The sequence below is a fragment of the Corvus cornix genome, chromosome Z (assembly GCF_000738735.6).
Source record: "Corvus cornix cornix isolate S_Up_H32 chromosome Z, ASM73873v5, whole genome shotgun sequence".
Lineage (NCBI taxonomy): Eukaryota > Metazoa > Chordata > Aves > Passeriformes > Corvidae > Corvus > Corvus cornix.
In genome coordinates, this window is record NC_046357.1 from 30510695 (window position 1) to 30533456 (window position 22762).

At 45.8% G+C, this 22762-nt stretch overlaps 1 protein-coding gene across 4 annotated transcripts; it reads right to left on the bottom strand.

Moving 5' to 3' along the window:
- Nucleotides 1–2399: 2399 nt before the first annotated feature.
- CHRNB3 (cholinergic receptor nicotinic beta 3 subunit) lies at nucleotides 2400–15352 on the bottom strand. 4 transcript variants are annotated; one of them, XM_010400033.4, is made up of 7 exons: nucleotides 14809–15352; nucleotides 12039–12190; nucleotides 10947–10991; nucleotides 6451–6560; nucleotides 5697–6226; nucleotides 5344–5609; nucleotides 2400–4048 (listed from the first exon to the last, which is right to left on the bottom strand). In XM_010400033.4, the coding sequence occupies exons 1-7, from the start codon at nucleotides 14849–14851 to the stop codon at nucleotides 3914–3916; spliced, it is 1281 nt and encodes a 426-aa protein (XP_010398335.1). In that variant the 5' UTR covers nucleotides 14852–15352; the 3' UTR covers nucleotides 2400–3913. The 4 variants fall into 4 exon arrangements, with proteins under 4 accessions (XP_010398335.1, XP_010398334.1, XP_019141683.1 ...); XM_010400032.4 differs by having other exon boundaries at nucleotides 5344–6226; nucleotides 14809–15351; XM_019286138.3 differs by lacking the exon at nucleotides 14809–15352 and adding an exon at nucleotides 14500–14663 and having other exon boundaries at nucleotides 5344–6226.
- Between the last annotated feature and the right edge of the window lie 7410 nt (nucleotides 15353–22762).

Genomic DNA, 22762 nt, shown 5'->3' on the forward strand with positions numbered 1-22762 from the left:
GCCACAGCAGCAATACCCCTTATTATATCTCAGTGATGGCTGTACCACTGGCAGCAAGAATTCTCCTTTCCTTGGGAGTGATGGCATCTATGAATTAATTTTAAAAGCACACCAGCAATTCAGCATCTCAGCACCTCTTTACATTCTCTTCCCAAGGGAGACCATTTTTCCAGTTTGCCTCCACTAAAAGGCCCAGAAGAGTTTGTCATATTTATCTTTTGGTGAGTGGGTGATATATGTGGTCTTGCCAAGCAAGGCCACGGTCCCAGCAAACCAGTGCCCAGAAACCAAGGCAGCATGTGTTGAGATAGTAGTAAGGCAGAGGGTTACTGGGTTTTTTTAAGATTTGGGATTTGCAGTGCTGTCATCCACAGGCAGAGCAGGTGGAGCAGCAGGAGGGGCCCCACTGGAGGACTTCTGCCCAAATATCCTCCCTACTTGTGTTTTTAGTGGCAGGCCTTTGTGGGGAACACGTTGAATGCTTTTGTGGGCCAGATTTAGAGAAGCTCAGGAACAGGCAGCACAAGGGAATGAGAAGTGAGGCTACAGATGTAGCAGTTCCAGATGCAATGCTAGGAAGACTGGAGGCCAGATGCCATACCTATGCAATGTTCATACATCACCCACACATGAGCCCTGCTGATCTTCACCAGAATAAGCCAGAAAAAGCATCTTGGCATCAGACACAGACGTGTGAGACAGAGCAATGTGTTGCCTGCAGGTGGGCAACAAAATTGTTGCATGGCGGGGACAGGACCATCTGTCAGATGAACACCTGAGGCACTTGCCCAGGAGAGGAGGTTGTCATCTGTCACAGCTAACAGGCAGCCTCCTGGCAGCAGAGCTCACAGGGAATACCTATCACTACTGCAGCCCAAGAGTCTGGAAAGACTGGAAATAAGAGCTTCCTGGTTCTTTTCCTACGAGTATTTCACAGTACTGTCTAGTGGAACAAATGCACTTTATGCGAGAAGAGAAGAGCAACTGATAGAATGGTCAATGTGAATGAGTTTTATGCCAGTATCATATGCGAAGACATCTCTCTGTATGTGCTAAGCTAAATGGATTTGCTCCTTGTTACGATCTGGTTTAGACCCAGAAAAGCAAAGCAAGCTAAGTCTCTGTGCATAAACCAAAAAGAACTTACAAGGTTCAAAATTTTCCCAGAAATGAGATTAAAACCAAACGAGGTTAGATATTGTTGCCAAAAAATTGATGTATTTTATTTAATAGTAAAAGAGGCAAAGAGAAGTGAAGAGAAAAGAAAGAAAGAAAGAAAGAAAGAAAGAAAGAAAAGAAAGAAAAGAAAAGAAAGAAAGAAAGAGAAAGAAAAAAGAAAGAAAGAAAGAAAGAAAGAAAGAAAGAAAGAAAAGAAAGAAAGAAAGAAAAGAAAGAAAAGAAAGAAAAGAAAGAAAGAAAGAAAGAAAGAAAGAAAGAAAGAAAGAAAGAAAGAAAGAAAGAAGTGTGCATGGGGGGTGGGGGAACAGGGAGAGGTGACAGGGGTTAGGTGGAAGCAGATCACCCCTCCAAGGGTCCCAACGATGTCTCGTTGCTCCCCTCCATCTGCTCTGCTGGTGGTGAGGGTCCCCTGTTGCCGCCGTGGCCATGCCACCACACGCTGTGCCAGGCTGCCACACGCTGCCACACGCCCCGAGAGTACAGAATCCCGTGGATTAATACACACTTTGGGCCAGGTGTGCCTCTCTTGCAGGGGCCAGCTTGACACTGTCCCTTGCAACACTGAGGATCTGTTGCATCATCTCTGGTGCTCTGGGGCAGGGTCTGGGGACCCCTTGGGGGGGGGCCCTGTGATGGGCCATGTCACCCCCTCCTGCTGTGGATAAGCTTCCCACCCCGGTGAGGAGCCCTCAGCTGGGCTCCTCTGCACAGTGGAGGATGGGCAGTCACTGCACCTCTGACCAGAGGCTTTTCCAAGATACCCAGAGCCTCTCCTCCCTCCACCCCTTGGTGCGAGGGTCTGTTCGAGCCTGGCAGCTGATAGCCCTGGGGCTGTGGTCCTCATCTTGGAGGTGTTAAGCCCATGCTCAGTGAATGTCCCCAGCCCTGAGTTGTTACTTTATCTTATCTTCATCATCGAGCAGTGTCAGGCCTCAGGGCCCCATTCAGGGTGTGGGAGTCTTCTCTTCAGCTTTTGTAATACAGTTTTAAAAGTCCTTTAAGAAAATGTTTAAGTCATAAAATATAATATTTCAGTCTCTGACACTCCTACGATATAAAAACCAGATCTGAATGCTTGCTCAAACTCACATACAGAGCTAAAAAGTAATGAGGACTGCCAATCCCTCTGTTTGAATATAATCTATTCAAACAGAGGCAAAACTTTTAAAATGAGCTACAATCTAGCTTTGTTGGCAACAAATCAACAACATAGCCCAGTGTATGGACACCTCAGGAATCATTTACTAAATACATCTTTATTAATAATAATTGCACAAGTGAACAGAAGTTTCTGCATTGACACAACAAGATGGGATTGCATTAAGTCATGGAGGTCTGGTGTGCATGCATAATCCAAGCACAAGAACACCTCTATGTATTTTTAACACTTTCTAACCTCCATCCCTAGGGAGACAGTTTCAAGGCTAGCTAAAACTTTAACACATATTTAGATTGTCAAAAATTGGATCTCCAAACTCCTACTTAACCTTGAAAACATTTACAAGTTCTGAATGGGATTTTCTAAAACACACAATGTTGGAAAACACTGTTCCAGCAAAAGTGGTGAGAGCTTCATTCCTGTGTTCAGGAGTTTCACCTGGATGTTTTCAGTCACATCTCACTTACTTAACACTTTTAAGAGCTGTTTCTAATCATGCAAAAAGATCCCAAAGTAAAGGAATCAAAGGAATGAAATTCTGAATTGCCTGGGTAATATGGACAAGCCAACATCCAAAAATATATCTTCCTGGTGACCAGCCCACCCCATAGCTCTCAAGAAAAACCCCACTCCTGCAGCAACCACAAGTTTCATCTGCCAAAAGCTATGTTTGCAGCTTCCCTCCAGCTGAACACTTCAGGAATATCACTGTTGCGTTATGGAGTAGCGTAGCCACCTTCCTCTGTGCAGTATGCTTAAGTGATCTTCCACTTGTGAGCAAGCAGGTGAAGGAATAATAGTTTCTAAATGTGGAGCAAGGGGAAAAATCCTCACTTCGTCAGCCTTCTGGTACATTACAGAGCAGCAAGCAAAATTACAAATAATACTGAAAGGTGGGCAACACCTCGTAGTTTCCTGATGGCTGAGGTGAGAGATCAAGTGTGCATGCCATAAAGCCTGGTAGCAGGTGGGCAGAGTGTTAAGTTCTGCCGCTGTCGAGCTCATCCTGCAGCAAGGTTAGGCTAGAGAGTCAAGGTTTTGAGCATCCCATCCAAGAAGAATTTATACTTTTTCTGATGCATATGCCATGCAATTGTCAGTTCTGACACATGCATAAAGCAACCTGCAGAGACTTAGTGGTTTTCACTTGGAAACACAGATAAACTGAGTAGAGATTTGTGTTCCTGCTGTAACTTTTTTTATAATGTAGCATTTTAACTGGCAGATCTGCCTTCTAAGTATAATCATTGTGCAAGAGCCTCTATTTCCAATTTTAACTAATAATCTTGGCTTTTATAGTAATACAACCAAGCTAACAAGAAAATAATTATAACCCCATTGCACAGCTCCAGTTTACTTTAGGACTTGGCTGTACACCAAGCTCTTCTCTGATTTCAGCAGAATCTGTTACTGGTAGAGTTATATGAAGATTGAAAGCACTAATCAATGCCCACTGTTACCATCACCTTCCTTCTTTCTTGCTGCTGCTTCCCCTCTTGCACAGCAGACACCAAGCTCGAAGGCACCACCATCCCTTGGTACTGTGCTTGTTTTATGTTACTGTAGGAGCATTTTCTACAGAGTGTTATTCAACCACATCCGTAATGCAGGGGTAAAGATGAGAACTGAACCCGTCACTGACACCACCAGAAATAACCACAGGAAGATCCGATCCAGGACTTGAGCTACAAATTTCCAGTCTTGTACAACCTGGAAAGGAAAGAGGGAGGATAAACATAAACAGTAACAAGCCTGGTACTTTGTTGATACTGCTACATATATTTCAGCCCCCCAAATCTGGTTTTAAAATTAGAAGTCTGTAGTATGCGGTAGCCTAAAACTAACAGGGATCACCTTTTCAGCACTCATAGCTGCAAATTGCTCAAGGCTCCAAAACAGTTCCATAGTTCTATGCACATGGTGATACAACTCCTTCAGCCTGTGCAAAAGCTTTTAGTTAAGTGCATATAGGAAAGTTTACAGACTTAGCTTTGAAGGTGGCTTTATAGTGAACTGGATTTCTTTTTACAGACCTGCATTTCCCTCCAAGTGCCAGGATGAGGCTCTGGCACAGCACTTGGACACAGTACAAGGGCTTCGATTTACTTGTGTTTGCTTAAGTGACTTGTTGACTCAGATTGGGTACACTCAGGAGGGGAATTTTGAATTTTGAGTATTAGCACAACTACTACAACTACACACAAAAGTGTGTTTATTAAGGTGATTCAAGGGACCTTTTTATTACAGTTATTTCAGCTTCAAACAGGTTTCAGTCATGGACAGTATACACATACTACATGTTTGATTTACTGCTCTTCTTTGTGCTATAGTCCTCTCAGCACAGTTTGAACAAAGCCCTAGCTCTTGCTAGGAGGGTGCTAACAGAAGTTTTTCTCTTTCCAAATGCTGCCAGATGCATTGCTCTGCTGTCCTACCCTTGCATGAGATGCGTTGTTTGCACACAGTAATTTGCCATTTTAAAAGCCAGGAGGATCACTAAGAGGTGAAGGATAGCAGTTGGGAGCTAATCTGAACAGGTGTTAGTGAAAATCTAGAAGACCTCCACTCAAAACAGAGCAGCTACGCAGTGCAGAGTATGTGCTGGGAGGCCAGGACTGACACCTGGCAAATGTCATAGAGCCTGCCTGTAAGTGTGAAAGTTACATTTTCAGAGCATATGAGAGTTTAGAGGCTTCCAGATTCAAGTGTACCCCAAATTTACACAACAAGGTTATTAAAATAATCCCAAACCAGGGATTCCTCCAGGAGAGGCTGCTGGAGTCTCTTGCCTCTGTGAAGAGCAGGGACTCCCACAGCACAATACACTTCTCCTTAAAGCTATGTGTTGTCTCAGGAAACATATTATTTATCAAGATCTGAGGAAGAATATGTCTCAGAGGAGAGCAGGAAGATGAGGCAAAGAGGAAAGCATGCAGAAAAGAAAAGAGCTTAGGCCATCGCTGTCAAGGAAAGTGTGATTCCCTCCTTGCCCTCCTTCCACCTACCTGTCTGATGAAATGCTCCTTTTTAACGTGCCTGGAAATGTACCGAATGGAGTCAGCTGCCTTTTCCAGAAAGGCAATAACAACTTTTTCTCCATCTTTTGCTTGCTTGTATTTCTGCTTCCCCAGAAACTTTGATTTCGAGGTGGTTTCCTTTTCTTCAGTCTCTGAGAACGAGTAGCGATCTACATGGCCCTTCATGCAGAGCAGACGAGGCAACTTCTGGAGAAAGAGCCTTTTAACCCAAGGAGCCATGGGGTGGTAAGTTGCTGAGGATCGGTGGTGGACATTGATAACAAACACAGTCACGATGATAGAGAGGGTCACAAAAATCATGATGAAGAGCAGATACTCACCAATCAGAGGGATGACTTTGGAAGAAGAAGGGATTATTTCCTCAATCACTAAAAGGAAAACAGTGAGGGACACTAGAACTGATGTCGACAGTGAAAGCTTCTCTCCTTCATCTGAAGGCAGGTAAAACACCAGGACAGTTAGAAAAGACAATCCCAGGCAAGGGATTATTAAGAAAAGAGTGTAAAACAATGGAAGGCGTCTCAACACAAAGGAGTAAGTGACAAATGGGTAAGAGTACAGCCCATCTTTCCTGTTGCCTTTCATACCTTTGGCGTTTAAGATCTCCCACTCCCCATTATCAAAGAAGTCTTTTCTGTCTACATTTTCATCCACTAAAATCAAGTCCACCATATTGCCATCATATGTCCATGACCCAAACTTCATGGAGCAGTTCTGCCTGTCGAAGGGGAAGAAGGTCACATCCATTGTGCAGGAGCTCTTATAACTGGCCGGTGGTGTCCAGGTCACCACTCCATTGTACTTCACTATGGCTTTGGTCATCAGGGATCCCTCAAAACGTCCGTCAGCACTGGGAGTTGGACAGGAAGAAACAGTACCGAGTTCAGGACTATGTTTGCCCCAGTCCTACCCCCTCTCAGCTCTGCTTTCTGTCCCTCACCTGGAGCACACAGTGCACAACATTCACACTGCCTAAAGAAGCAGCCCTCTGACAGCACACACAAGCCTCATGGTAGCTGACATGCCTTGCCCAAGCTCTGGCCTAAGCCCAGAGCAAGGAGCCACACTACTCACTTTTCAAACAAAACAATGTCGGGAAGCCACAGAGACTCAGAGGGGACCCGGATAGCAGTGATCCCACCATATTCATCTGGATTCCAGGAGAGCTTGTGGTCGATCCATTCCTACAACGAAACAGCAGAGTCCTCTGCCCACTCATATGCAGCAGCCTCTTTCCTCACCCCTGCCTGTGCCTCAGAAAAACTGCATGCACAGCTCAGGGGGTAGAGCCTGGTGTGAGGCTGTTCAGCTGTACAGAGGATGCCAGACAGGCACGGCCTGGGAGATGTTAATCCCCACAAGCACTGCTCCTCCAGATACAGGTGAGACCCAAGAACCCATCCCTAGGCTGGCAACCTCAAGGCCAGCACTCCTGGAGAGCACTTGACTCTCACTTCACTCACCACCCTGCACAGCCCACCTGAGAGTAGGCTAGAAGGAAGGAGCCACTTCCCTTTAGTGCAGCAGCTTTCCCTCCCTCTGAGAACCAGCCCAACCTGGTTTTGGCTGGCACCAACCCCATGGAAGAGCCAGGTGGTGTGGGTACTAGTACTCAAATGAGGAGAGGTGGCCTTAATTCACTTTTCAGTAGAGACCTGGCTTTTTTCAGTGGATGGAATACAACACCTCATACCTGCACACTGTCCTTGCAAAAAATAAATTGCTCTTTCATCAGAAAGACCTGCAGACTATTTCAGGAAAAATAATATGATGCTATTGTAAAGCATTTTGTTAGAAAAGCAGGGAGAGTCCTGTCCATTTTCATCATGCTGAAGTCTAGAATAACTTTTGTCTCCTTTTTTGGTTTTCCAGATAGGGAGATCATAACAAAGTGGCTCCAGCAACCTGGAGATTTCCACAGAAAAGCAATGGAAAACCAGTTCTCTGATCCTTGTTCATTATTGATGAGGATTTTCATTTGTCCACAGAAATAGCAGCAACATGATGCAAGAGCTATAGGCTGTGGTCAATGCCAGGAAGTGGAAGATGAACCAGTTTCCATTAAGCTGCAGCACTAAGAGATCTCCAGGGATGTGGAAGTCTCAGCCTTCACTGGGCAATTTCCTCCATGACTTAAGGATGAACCAAAAAAGCAATGTTCTCTATTAATTCTCCATGTTGTTCCCCTCTTATTTCTTTGATTCCACATGCTTTTCACAGCTATACCTACAGACATTTGTTATTGTTCATGTGTGGAAAGAGAAGAGGGGCCATTGCTGCTCATAACCTCAGCATCAGGGACAGAGAACACCACTTTTAGTGTTAGCATTTCTCTGTATCTAACTTGTCTCCAGCAGCCTAGGCGAAGTGGTCACAGTCTCACATATGTCCTGGACACTTCCTGCAATAGGTACAACGGGGCTGGAAACACACATCATGTAAGGGAATAGGCAGGGCTGAGCAGCAACCAACACAGTCAGCTTGTAGCTGCCACTAACACAAGAGCAGCAAATACCCTGTGAGCCACCTGGAATAGAATCATCCCATCATCAATCATGGAGTTGAATTGGAGCAGCCCCTTGGCCTGGGTTATTTGTTCCGTCTGCAGTATTCCTCACTTTCCCCCTGCCCTGCATTGATTTCTCTCCCAGCTAAAGTGCTCTTTTGTGTCTGCAAGGCAAATGGTTATGCCTTCCTACTAGAGCAGAATATAGGTTGTGTGCAGATTTTGAAGATGAGCAGTTTAAAACAGGAATCTCCCTGTGGGCTATGCCGACACACACTGTAGCAGCAGATGCATAAGGCTCTTTCCTCTCTTCTCCCTTTTTTCCAAGCTGCTCCTGATGTTGCAATTGCTATGTCCAGTTGTGCCAAATTCCCATTTCTGTGCTGTCATTGAAGAGTTTAACCCACCACTAGTGGAAGAAAAATCTGGACCCAGATTCTCGACCTGTGCTGGTAGACCCCGTAGCTTGTCTGAATCCAGACGCTTTCTCAGCAACCACTAAAGGCTCCTCTGAACCTTGTGTGTCAGCCTGCTTGTTTATCAGGGACCACCATCGTGGGCATCAGAATGTTTGAAAAAAAAAAAAAAAGAAAATGCTTGTGTTTAAGCTTTGCTTATCCAAGAAAAGTAAGACTCTTGCAGAGAAATTATGAAGGTCATCAGGAGCAATCAGCATGGATTCACTAAAAGTAAATCATGCTTGACCAACCTGATTGCCTTCCATGATGAAACAACTCCCTGGATGGACGAGGGGAGAGCAGTGGGTATTGTCTACCTTGCCTACAGCAAGGCTTTCAACACCGTCTCTCTCACAAGGTCCTCATAGGCAAATTCAGGACATTTGGACTGGACGAGTGGACAGTGAGGTGGACTGAGAACTGGCGGAACGGCAGATCCCAGAGAGTTGTAATCAGTGGACAGAGTCTGCTTGGAGGCCCGTCACTGGTGGTGTCTCACAAGGTTCCATACTGGGCCCAGTGTAGTTTAACTTATTTACCAGTGACATGGATGAAGGGCAGATGCCTTCTCACCAAGTTTACTGATGACACAAACTTCAGAGGAGTGGCCAATATCCCAGAGGGCTGGGCAGCCCTTCAGAAGGACTGGACAGGCTGGAGGGATGGGAAGAGAAGAAACTTCTGAAATTCAACAAAGGCAAGTGCAGGGTCCTGAACCTGGGGAGGAAAAATCTCAGGCAACAGCACAGGCTGGGGGCTGACCTGCTGGAAAGCAGCTCTGGGGAGAAGGACCTGGGGGTCCTGGTGGACAACAAGCTGTCCATGAGCCAGCAGTGTCCTGGGGGCCAAGAAGGCCAATGGGATCCTGGGGTGCAGTAGGAAGAGCATTGCCAGGAGGCTGAGTGAGGTGATCCTGACCCTCTACTCAGCCCTGGTGAGGCACATCTGGAGTGCTGTGTCCAGGTCTGGGCTCCTCAGTACAAAGGAGCCACAGAGTTCCTGGAGCAGGTCCAGCAGAGGGTAGCAAAGATGATGAGGGGACTGGAGCATCTCTTACAAGGAAAAGCTGAGGGAGCTGGGCCTACATGAATGCACAGCTCCCACAGCAGGACACCTGGGTCAGGCCACAGGTATTCAGTGCTCAGCCTGAGCTCCTGAGAGCACTTATATGTGTGAAAATCAGAGCCTGTGCCTCATTTTCTGCTCCCTTTGCATTACCTCGGGCCTTAATGTTCTCAGCCCATCAGATGGAGAAGCAGTATTAGAAATGGTAACAACACCTGGGAGCCCAGCTCTGGGTAATCACAGTCCTGAGTTTCCCTGAGGAGCTGCCATGGCTAAAATCTGAGGATTACCAAGGCTTCCAGAGAAATCAGTCTGTCTACAGTGCACAGGGCTTGGACCTGCAGGTGAAGCTGGGTGCTATAGCCTGCAAGGAGAGTGGGTGGGAATGGGAGAGGACAGATGAGGGCAGAGAGGTGACCTTTACAGAAGGGCTCTGCTGTCTGCCCAAGTGGATACTTGAAGTAAGGAAGCCAAGATGTGGCCTTGTGCACAAAAGGGGCTCTACAATTGCAGCTGAAGATGGGGAAAATTAATACTGCAGATATTTCAGGGCAGGCTCCCAGCAGCTGTATTTGGATCAGAGAGAAATTTCTCCAGCAGAAGGGGAAATTCCTGTCTTCCCCACAGTGAGGGGAAGTCTGAGCTTTTCCCTCTTCAAGGGAGAGACCATCTTTACACACAATATCCATATGGGTTTTAGGGGTCTTGCTCCAGCCAGAATCTCCCACTGGAGCACTACAGGACCCAGACTGAGACAAAAATTGACTCACATTTCTTGTCCACCAGCCCAGTGGTCCCCAGGAACCTTTCTCCCTGGCATGATTTCAAGTACGGTTTGTTTTTTATGTCCTCTGCCTGGGATTAGCTGACATCTTTACAGATACTCACAAGGCTGAGAGACTTAAAATAATTGTCACAAGGTCAATAAACTGGTGCAATGTAACCTAAACCAAAAACAGTATTCTTCAGGAGTGAAGAAGAAGAAAGGAGACCTAACAGTTCAACTTGCACCTTTCCCGCATTTGTATAAATCACCATCAGTTCCAGAAGCAATTATGATAGAGAGATCTGATTCATTTGCTACAGCTTTTAATGGGAATAGGTCTGTGGTGTGGCCTTTTTTTTCTCTTTACATATGCTGAGGAATGAAGAAATCTATCTGAGGCACCACTCTTAGCTCAGGCAAGGAAGACAGTACTTGTGTGACCTCTAAGACAGGATAGTCCCTCAGGGCACATACAACATCCCAGAGACAGCCAAGTGCAGTACCAGGTGTGTCGCTTCCCTGAAATACAGCTGGGGTGAAGGTCAGGAGAAGAGGGTACCCTGTGTCCTAAAGGCCTACCTGCCTGCCTTTCTGTCTCTTTATGCATTTAATGAAATGAGAAGAGTGAAGTAAAGACTTCAGGTTAGGTATCTTGGTGCTGGCCACTCAGCATCACAAAATGGGATGAATGGCACAGTGGACAGCAGACTGGGATGGCTACTCAGCTCAGAAGCTCCACATGGGGAAAAGTGAGGTCAGATGTGGTCTAATTTACCTGTTTCAGCCACACGTTGGTTGTCATCAGCTGATTCTTCTCATCCTAGGGTGACACAAGGTAGAGAGGATTGCAATACCAAAGCAGCCATTAGAAACAGAGCCTATGCCTGCTGAGTCCCACCCTGTGCCAATATGAGGAGATTCCTATGGTCCTGCTTCCCCATGGGCTTGGGCTCTTCAGTCACCATTGAGGGTGACTTTCTACATGCTGTCCCTGCTATCACTGGGAGTCCCTGAGGCTGGAAAACTGAGGTCTGGCATTTCACAGGAGATCAAAGGAATCATATGCGAAAGAGCCAGGATGCAGCAGGGCTCAGCCAGCAAGTGGTATCAGGTCACACAAGGCTATGGGCTCAGAGGATGGCTCATCTCCCTGCACTGCTCCACCTGGAGTGAGTTTGGGAAGACACAAGCTGAAACACTGTCCTAAATATGTAAATAAAGCATACAATTAGAGTGTGCCTTCCACAGCACAAGGAGACATTACCAGGGGCTGGGGGATGTAAGGAGCACACTGTTGCGTGGGTACCTCTGGGCATTGTGCAAATTCCACTGTGCATTGCAGTGGAAAGGGAAGGAAAAATTTCCACATGGGCAGAAACACAGGATTATCTATTTTGCCTCTAGAGTTTTATCTGAGTGACCAGCTGGCTTAAAACTTTAACTACCTTTGGCCTCAATACAAGCTTGCTTAGAGGGAATAATGCCCGACCAGCTCTTACCCTTCCTCAGTCCTCTCCTGTAGCTGTCTTGTCATTAAACTGCAACATAGATATCAAGAACTGTCTGGCACGGGTTGTTTGATTAAAACCTTGTGGAAATGAGGTCTCATTCCCTGAGAACATCAGGGAAAAAAGAGCCTTCTGGTTTCCTTCAAAATAAATGAGTCCTAGAGTCCTTGCTGAGGGTGGAGGGAGGCAGAAGGTCATATCACCAGCACCATTTCACACTCAGTGTTCTGTTGCCCAACCATCACCGTGCATTTCTTGTGGCAGGAAGCAAAAGCTGATTACATTACCAGCCCTCCCAGGTGGAGGCACAACTGTCTATAAAAGAAGGGGTGTTTTACTGAGCCTAACACAACACTTACCACATCCACAAGCTGTGATATCTTTAACCCAAAAAGGACTTTGATGGTGTCATTGGAGTTTTCCACAGGGCGGACCCATTTCTGATAGCCTTCAAATAAGTGCTTGAGGAGTGCATCCTCATTTTCAGCAACTGAACTGAAGGCATTCACATCTGGAAGAGAGCAACACAGAGTGGAGATATTGCCATAAAGCATACATGGAAAATGCCATGACCTGAAGTGAGGCAGAGCAATGATGTGAGGAAAACTCACCTCTGGCCAGGTCTGCAGGAATTCAGATCCACAGACTCTCAGCAGAACCAGGGCAAGGGAAAGGAAAGGCAAGATAGCCCAAGCCCAACTCACATACAAAAAAAAATCATGAAGTCAGAGCAGTGACGACTTTGTACTAGGTTCATGTTTTCTATGGCCTTTTTGCCAAAGCAAAAAGAGCCCACCTGGCAGCAGCAGGAGCTGGATGATGCAGTCAGGGCTAGATCTGCCAGGCAAGCACAGAGCCATCATGGTCTGTACCTGCAAGACTTGTGACTCCCACAATCGCTGACACCATGCTCCTCCTTCTCCTTGCTACCATGAAGGGGGAAGGGCAGTTCAGACCCTCCACCCTTTTGCAAACTTTGGCCCCACTCCGTGTGATGTTGAGGTTCTGATACAACCTCCATGTCTTCCCTTGTGCACACACACAGCACCCAAGGGTGAGAAGGATTTTACCTCTCTTCAAAGCCACCAAGGAGGAAAAAGAATTGACTCCATACAGTAAGGATCACAGCCACATAGCAGTGTCAGCAGTCAAAGGGGACCTCACAGGACACTGTCCAGGGCCCAGCTTGTGCTCTGCCAGCCCCAGGGTGAGCAGAACACCTGCGCCTGGACTGCCAAGCATTAGATGCAAGAGGAGTCTGCAGGCAGAGGGTCATGGCCCAGGGATGGTGCCAGGACCTGATGGTGGGAGAGCCCTGGAGGGCACAGTCAATGTGCTCACACACGCGGTGCATCAACGAACAGAGCTAAGGCAGCCCCCAGCACATGGAGAGTTCCACATGGGGAGAAAGGGCATTCAAGCCCAGCAGCTCCTCCAGAGAGAAAACTGGAAGCAGAGGGTAGTGCTCTGCCCCTACATGGAGGAAAGGACATGACCACAGACCCCTGTCTCTGCCCATGTCCTATTCCCCAGCAGCTGCTGCCCATCTCCTGGGCACAACAGGCTGCGCACTTTGTCAGGGTGTGTCTGAGGCTGTGGGCAGGGCTAGACCTGACAACAAGCAACACAGCTGAAGGACTGCCCAAAGCAAAAACCTGCTCTCAGAGATTTTCATGGGACAAAATCATTTTTTAATGCTGTCTGGATCCTCTCAGGACAGCACAAGGTCCCAGCAACACTGTAATTTCCCACTTTCAGCCACAGCAAGATACTGTTCCTCTTTGAGGAGCTATAAACTCTGAAACAGGTATTGCATCTGCAGCCAAAGAAAGAGAAAGAATACATTTCTCCCCCCTCACTGCCCACAACCTCAGAGGTCCAACCCCCTGACATATATGAGTCTTTGCAGAGACTCCATCTCCTAGACATTTTGCTTTCCCTTTAGGAGATTCACAGGGGTGCATGGTTGTAAAAAACAGATTTAACAGAAAACCCACTGAATAGAAAAATCCGTAACCTCAAAACATACGGTACCAAAACCAGCCCTATCTTAATGCCAGAATACCTTGCTCTGTTTTTGTTTTAGTATGAAATCCTGCACACATATATGCAGCCTCACACACTCTGTGTCTGTGGGTGTGCACAATTCCTCGCAAAAGAAAATGGTGCCACTTCACAGCCCGCATCTCACGTAAAGTTCAGGTCCCTAATGATCCAAGTGGGTATAGAAGACAGGTGGTAAAGCTGGGTGTGGGGCTGGATATGTTGAATCTCAGCTGCTGAGGAAGCCACACAAAAGAGAGAAAAAGACTTGAGGAGTCTCACAAAGAAGAAAGTCAGAAGGAAGAAGATTGCTGCCTTTATAAGCCTCAGTACTTGCACAAAGACATTTTAAAAGCAGAAGCTATTAATGAGAAATAAGAAATATCATGTGAGAAAATAGCCTAACAGTTCCTTTGACCAAGCCCCATCTTATGATTAAACTAGATAAATCCATGGAGAAAATATTGAACAAAGTGGCACTGCCTTTGAAAAAAACAGAGAAGCAACCACAGGACAGATACATCCCTGAATTTACCATAGGGTGCACTGAGAGGCAAAAACTGGGGAGCTCCCTGGCACGTTTACAAACGTTCAATTACCCAAGCACAGTCTGCCATCTCCCCTCTCCCCCAGGTTTCTTGCTTCTCTCTGTGATCCGTGCAAGTAGCAGCTCCCCATGGGTGCAGAACAGGAGTTCTGAGGCAGAAAGTCGGCTAAACAAACATGCAAAACACCCCAAGAAGCACAGACAAGACACTAAGCCCTTCATCAGCTCACCTGAACCATTTCAGTTTTCCTCTTGGCGATGGAAATTCTCCCTTAATTCCCTTTAGCAGTGAAAAGTTGAGCTTAGGATTTTTTGTTAATTTCTAGCCAGCAACCACCCCAACATCAGTTATTAAACCGTGGTTGCAATACAAAGGCAGCAACTGATATAACCCTCTTCTGCTACTCACACAGTGTTTAGAGGAGGACCAAGGGAAGCCAGCATTCACCGTATCCCAGAAAGCGGCAGCTAACCAGCCAGCAGAAAAATCTTGAACACCTGCAGCTCAGCTTGGAAGAAGAAGAAGAAATCACACCTACCTGAGTGGCTCAGACACAAAGCAAAGAGCACTAGGCAAAGCATGGGCACCACCGTGGCTTTTCCTTTAAATCTGATCTTCTGTTTTCATAAGCAAATCGGTCTCATCTTTGCAGGGGACTAAAACAATCTAGTTAAAAATCAAGGCAGACAATTGAGTCTGCAAGGCAAGGCAGCACCTTTCTAGCCTTATCTTGCCCTCATTATGACGCTTGGTAAATCACACTTCATTGATTTTCAGTCAGCTGTCACATCCCATAAGCCTTAAAGAGGGCTCTGGGTCCTAAACTCTGACTGATCTCTTCATGGCAGTATTTGGGTGGCTATAACCACTGTGGTCTAGGAGTATAAAGGAGGGAAGTCTTTTAAGGAGGAGAAATATCTTTTATTATACTCCTAATTACAGCTGGAAAAAACTAAAAACAGGCTGCAGTTCAGATCCAAAGATAAATCAGATGCCTTAAAGATTATTTGTTTGCTCCAGCTGTATCAGTTGGTCTAATAATAGAGGCAGACTCCCTACAGCCCTAACTCAGCTTATTCACTTCTGCTACACTTGCTGTTTAAGAGCCATAAAATGCATTTGGGAGGCAAAAAACCCCAGTAAGATGTAGGTGGGAAAACAACGCTGATTTCTAAATTTGTATCTCATCACACGTACACAAAATATCACAGACAGCAGCACAGAAGTGCTTACACAGTACTACCCACTGGCAAAGCTTAACAGAGAATGTTGCCCCAGGGTCTTGTGTGTAGCAAGTGAGGATTATTTAGCCAGTTCCTCTGCAGTCAGACCTCTGTCAGTCCTCCCAGTGATGCCTCAGACAAGGCTCCTTTCAGAAACCACCCGAAATTGCTGATGATCAAAAGAGATGCAGGTTCCCCTTTTCCCATCCCCCTGCCACTCCTCTGCCAAGCGGTATCAGGATCTTCTCTGTTTTCTTCTCAAATGAGAGTTACTTTGCTGTACCTCTCCAAAGAGGAGGTTTTCCCCTGAATTCCTCAAGTTCAAGGAAGAGGCATGCAAAATTCTTTTAGCTTGTCCCCAGACCCAAAACTCTTCCTGCTTTGATTATTTCTTGCTGGCTATTTAATTGCTTGCTGACTCTTATATGGGAAGCCTGGATCTTTTTCAGAAACACTGGGTCCACTTCTTGCAGTGGCACAGATTTTGGTACAGTCACAAGTTTTGTGATTCAGATTTGCCTTATCTAAATTCCTGTCCCCACAGAGGATTGATAACTGGCAGCTATAATCTTATCAGATTATTCAGCTTTCTGTAATGAAAAGTTGCCATTTACGCGTGGTTCAAAGTCACATTGTTGCTGCAAGTAACATTCTTGTAGTGTCCTATCAATTTATTCATGGTTCTGTGGGCTTGCAGGCCACCTCATCCATAGCTCTCAGGCAGGCTGCTGGCAGCAACTCAGTGAGTTTGCTTTTTCCACTACTGTACCGCACACAAGAAATGTGCAATGGCCCTTGATAGTTCCTCATTTCTACCAGTGGTCACCCAGCAGGGCTAGAGGAGCAGCTGGCTTCCTCTGCACCCCTCCTCATCTCAGATGCAGAAAGCCATACAAAACCAACAGTGCTACCAAAAGACCATCTTCAATGAAGTGTACTGGCAACACCAGCTGCTGTCACTTCTCACTTTCCCTATTAGATCGATCCCAGGCACAAGCACACAACTTCTTGCAGTACACAGGAAAACTCCTTTTTTGATGCTGACATCAAGAGAACAGCAGTCATTTGGCTGTAGTGGTGCAGAGAGACAACACCACAGTCTGCCCCGAAGTGGAGTGGGGACTAAACACAATTATTCTGCCTGATGCAATTTTTCTGCAACAAGGTTACCCCTTTAAAATGTTCTCTGCAGACTAGCCCATGCTTTCCATCATGTTTGTGGTCCTGTACAGGACTCAGCACCCTCAGATGTCATCCATTATTTTGCTTCAAGACTGCAAGCCCCAGCCTTTGCCCATTGACACCTCTGATTGTAGTTACCACCTGAGATTGCATTCAACCATTGCTCTGTTAGACAATATGAGAGACACTTGTTTTTCACGGGGCTTTAACGTGCTGCCTTATGGCAATTGAGTTACTTTATTATCTGTCTATAGGAGTAGGCTTTTTGCTACTACATGATAGTTGCTTGGAGGGAAATATGAAGTATGGTTGCATTACCATTGCCCCCACCCACTGCCTAGACTGTGACAAGAGGTAAGGACCAGGTTTGCCTGGTCACTGGCTTCCACAGTTACCAGACAACCAAAGGAGGGTACTGGAGAAAGAAATTCTGTTTGCCTGTTGTTTTCTGTTCACAAGTCTTTATTCAGCATGCACTCCAACATTTTGGAAAGGAAGGTATGCATGAATACTCCATTTTGTCAGACGGGCCATGAAGCATGAGGAGCATCCACCCTGAGATAGCAAATTAATTCTTGAGCAGAACTCTGCTTGTGGCAATACTTGAGTGGCTGTTCTCTGTTGAGAAAACATCTTTGCTTTTCCACAGGTTCATGGGATTTATAACTAATATGAGGCTGCAATTCCAGGCTGCAAAGAGCCAAGTACTGTCTGGGCACAAGCAACACTGGAGCTGACCCTGACCCTCTAGGCAGCAAAACTGCCAAGAAAAGGAAAAGAGAAATCCACCTAGAGGCACAAATCCATCAGTTCGAGCCCACATGGTTAATATTAGCAGCAACTGAAAACTCGAGGTTGTGACAGACTGTCCTAAGCCATGTTACTTAAAGGCATCATGCTATCGAGCATGGAAAACACAGGCTCCAGGGAAAGGTGATGGTGCTGGCTGGCAATCAGAGGGTGGGAAACCTGGACTAAAGTGAGAAGGATGGTGAAGAGGAAGGACATAGATGGGAGATACTCAACCAGAACTGTGAGGCTTTGTTTCCAAAACCAAGCGCCAAAGTAGAGTTTGCTGTACCTCTATGTTTGTCAGCTGCAGGAAGGAGAAAAGAGAGGTGAGGCAGCACTATGGAACAAGAGACACTTTTCAGGTGGATGTGCCTTCTCCCTCCCAAACCCATCTCAGCTTCCCTGGTCCCTGAAGGTGATAGGACAGAAACCAAGGAAGGCCCACCTGGAGCGCCAGGACTTGTGATAGAGCCAGGCTCCCCAGAGATCCCCAGGGAGGACTGAAGTAATCTTGTACCATTTGGCATGACAAAGGAAGCCAGCAGATGAAAACCTGCCCTTAGGGGTGAGGGAGATTTTCTGGAGCAAAAAATGGGGTGGGAAAGAGCAGAACTCCTGGAATCTCGTCTTTGCCCTGACACTTCTCAGGTCCTTCCTGATCTCAGTTCTGGCCAGCAGCAGACACCTCTCTTCACTAGCAGCTTCTCAAAACATGCATCTTCATGGGGCAAGACCAGAGTTGTTTTTAACCAGCTCACCAGCAACTTTTGCAGCACCAGCATTTCCATATGCCAGAGGGAACAGTTTGGAGCCAACCACCCACCTGTCCATATACCCTGTCTGCTCTCCTCCAGCTTCCTGTCCCCCCAAACACACTCCTTCTCTCTCTTGGTTTGTTTACAGGCCCCACCAAGCAAACCCCATTCGGTCTCTCCCTGAGTGCCGTTTTCCCCTCTAATCCATCCCTCCTCCTCCACACACCCTTTTCCGACGGGAGCTGCACCACATCCCACCGCCCTCATCTCACAGTCGTCACTTTCCTCCTCCCCCTTCTCCTCCTCCTTTCCCCCCTTCTCTCACTCGGAGGGGAGGTGCTTTCCCCGGGTCCGTGCCCTTTCGCTCTGCCGTGGCCGCTGTCCCAGCTCCCCGCCGTGGCAGGACGCGGGCAGCGCAGGCAGCACCGCAGGGCCCTGCCGGCTGGAGGACTCCCAGCCCTCCGGAGGGAATGGATACGGCTGCTGTCTGGGCTACGATGTCTATCACACGCTTTGTGAGCTCTCTTTGGGAGAGCAGCGTAACGTCTAAAAACTCATGGATGAAAATTCACGCATTTGTGTTTGTGCCCGCCAAGGAACACGCAGCCACTCAGCACAGCAGGCTCAGAATGGGCTGATGGGCACCCTTGAGCAGGCTGCCTGAACTGAACACTTTCAAGTTCACCCAGGCAGTGGTTTCACCAGTGATCAGGCTCTGCGAGTACAGGGACAAGGTTTTGCAGAACAAGAGTCGTTTCAGTGCTTGGTTTCCTGACGCCTTCCTACCGTGAGGAACCCTCCCTACCCTCCTTTCCATTTCTACCACATGCATGTGAATGCAAACTTGAGACAGAGCTGAGTCCTTGTGCCATCTGACAGTGCGGAGTCCACATAACTGCCTGCTTCACACTGCTCTGTAAAAACCTCCCAGTGCTTCACGGGTAGTGCAGACATGTAGGGACACAGGTCTTTGGGAGGGGCAGAGGCTCTTCACCACTGCACGTGCATTAATATTTCTCATAGGTGGTGCATTGCCTTCTGCATTAGAATCTTCGTTTTCCTGTTTCAGTTCTGACTTTACAGTGAGGTCTCATTTAGGAGTGTCTTGAGGCGCTGTGATCACTTTCTGAGTTTTGGTGACAATATCTATCTTAGCATATGACAGTTTTCAAACCCATTTGTTCTGAATTAATAATAGTAAAAAAGGTCCGGCTCAGCTCAGCCATTTTCTCAGCTTTTCTTTCCATTTCATCAACCTCATCTCTGCTTTCATAAATGCCCCTCAGAGATCAAATTTTATCTGCAGCATCATGGACTTGCTGTTCAGATGTCAGTGCTTGGAAGATATCAGGGGTAAGCAAACAACTAGCAAGGATCAAGACTTTGCAAGATGTGAAAGCAAAATCTGTTTTAAAGACAGCTGCTTCAGGAATGACAGAGGAACTTGGTTCATGCCTAACTGGATCAGCCTCTCAGTCTCTCATTTTCAATGGTTACACCTGCTGTCTGAAAGCCTTTATCCCAACACACGCAGTGCTCTATGACAAGAGGTTCTGCTTTCTCATTCTGATCTAATACAGGCTTTTTGTCTCCAAGGCAATCATAAAACTCAAAGGGCAATTCCTGCCATGTCCTATGGCCTTGATAAGCTGCATGACTCCTCACGCAGCTTTGTTCATTCCATCCACTTCTCTTTGGAGCTCCAGCACACAGCCAGAAAGGTGGTAGCTGATAAACTTTCTTTTTGGAGCTGCTCTATCTGACGTGGGAGGATGGGGGACTCCCTTGAGGATATCATAGCAAAATCAGATGCTTTGTCAGAAATTGAATGAGTTCTACAAATGCTGTTCCTGCATTTGAGGGCATTTGCTCTTTATGCCCTTTTCCTGAGTCAACAGAGATGGTTGTCCTGTGGGTCCACACAGTCCATACAATTCAAAAGAAGGGTTTTTTTTTAGCTTTAGAAATGTATCTTGACAGAGATCATAATTCTGTACTGTCCCAAAGATGAAAACAATCAAAACTACTAGAAATGTTTGGAAGCCAATACTCTTCTATGTCTTTCTTCATTATTTTACTGTATGCTGTTGTGGTGCTGTTGGAAGCTACTATTTTTATAGAAAATGCAACAGCACTAATTGTCTCAGCCACATTCAGCCTCACAAAACTCAGGGTCCTATGAAGTGCATGCATTTTACTTCAGATCGTCCCTGGCTAAAAAGCAGAAACTGCTCTGGCAGCAGACCAGTCAACAGACTAGACCTCACCTCTGTCAAAGTATCATAAAGCCACCTTCTCCATGGGAAATCAGCAGTGGGAGAGTTTGCGAGAGGTTATTCATGTAATACCACCTGCTAACTCCTATCCGTCCTTCTCGAGGGCGTCACAGCAGGGCTCAAGTCAGCCCTCTGCTGTTCTGAAGACTATTTCCTGAGGGCTTCTACTGGGATGTGAGCCTTTTATCCAGAGATGCTTGCTTGCCACGCTGAGTCTTATATCGTTAGGGTTATTGCCAAATACTTTATAAAGAATAATATTTATTCCTTCTAGAGGTTTCTTAAGATTAGATGAAAATGTTTACAGGTAGGAACCAAAGACAGTATATGCTGGACCATCATTTTGAACATCAGTGACATTTTGGGCTTCTATTTTTACTGATTCATAAACAGAGATAGTACACTTAAATGTAGACCTAGAAACCAGCTTTCACATAACTTCCAGAATCTTCTATCCATAATGACTTATTATATGAAGCATTATAGTCCTCTTGAATGTCTACCTATATGCTTAAAATGCCATGTTGTCTACCTCCAGGTATTTGCTCATTATGTTAGAGTTTACAAAGCTGTGCTCATGATTATGTGCAAACAAAACCCAGTCAGATTTCATGCCTAAGAGTACTGAGTGTAGAAGAAATAAAGTCATGTGACATGCATGCATCATAGCCTATATCCATAACAGAACAGTTCTGAGTAATATCAACTAATATCAAGATGAGTGTAAACATAGCATAGTTTAGATACTTTCACAGTTTCTGAATTAACTCAGAGTATTCTTTTCATATAATTTGCAAAAATTAACCTTTGGGCAACATGTAATCATAACACAAGTGATGTGAAAGTAATGTTAGGTAGTAGAATGCTCTGTAATTATTTGGTAATAATTATTTTGTAATTACTTGATATAATTTTGTAATTATTTGGTATAACTCATGGATATATCTTAAAGCTGTGTAAGTTCATCAAATATTTAAAGTTATGAAACAGCAAACTGGAAGGTTTTGAGACCTAAACAGCTGTCTCTACAGGATGACACCTTTGATATTTGTCATTTGTCTTTCTTCTTACAAGCCAGAAAAGCTGAATACAAAACCAAATGTTTACATCTTCACCTCACTGGAAAGCATAATTGATATTACTTACGAAATAAGCAAAAACTAGTTTTGCCCTTTATACCATGTCAGAATATCCTATTTCCTGTAACTGTTTTAATGGCCTGTCTGTGCCTAGTCAGAAGAATTCAGCTGAAGGTATTTAGGTAACTTGGCCTATTAGTAAACCAATGCTGGGTTGGAGTAACTCCCTGAACTGGGAGCAGAGTCCAACAGTTTGTGTATATTAGTAGGAGGAGGAACATACGGCATAACAGTCAAAATGCTCTGCAGACTACTCCTATGGTGCAGGAATAATGGGCTGGGAAGAGGTCCAGTTCTCCAAAAGAAGGCTGATAAGTGTAGGGCCAGTCCCTGGCAAGTCAACGGATGATGGGGCAGTGTGCCAGGAGACAGCTTGCCATGGACCTGATAGAGCTTACAGAACAAATACCACCTCCACTAAACTTCACAAAGGCCCAAAAACACCTTTTAACTGCCTCAGGCCAAACTGGGCTGCTGTCATCCTTCTCCGCATTATCATCCTTGTATCTCTTCACTGGGGCAGCTCTTCGCCTTCACTTTCAATGCAAATCAGCCAACAGACCTGATTTCATATGCTTTGTAATGTTTTAAGGCTGTCAGCAAGCCCAGAGAGCTTGATGCATTAATACCAGATGCAAACAACATGATAATCAGCTAAATCAAAAGGAGCAATAAAAGAACTGCAGAGTTTAATTCACAGTTTAATTCCTCTATGGGTAATGGGGATGACTATTTGCATAGGACTGCTACCAGGCACCTCACTCAGTCAGGTAAATAACCACTTACCATTGCAGCTGGATTTTACCTTACCATGATCTGACAGCAGCACAGCAGACTGCCACACTGCAGTCCTGTTGTGGACTGTTGTTTGTGCCACACTGCACACATATAATGTCTTGTTGTGACATCATGAGCAAGCACTTGGCTGCTGAAGCTATACATGACTTCATGACTTTGTTCCAAAAGAACAATGCTGCTTAGTCTTGTCTGAGACAATGAGGCTGCCACAGTAACTCTCTTCTGCACAAAGCTGATGAGAAAATCCATGGTGGACTTCCCAATGATACAATAACATTTTCAGAAATTCAAAGAAGAAATTCTAGCTCCTTGGGACTCAGCAAAGCT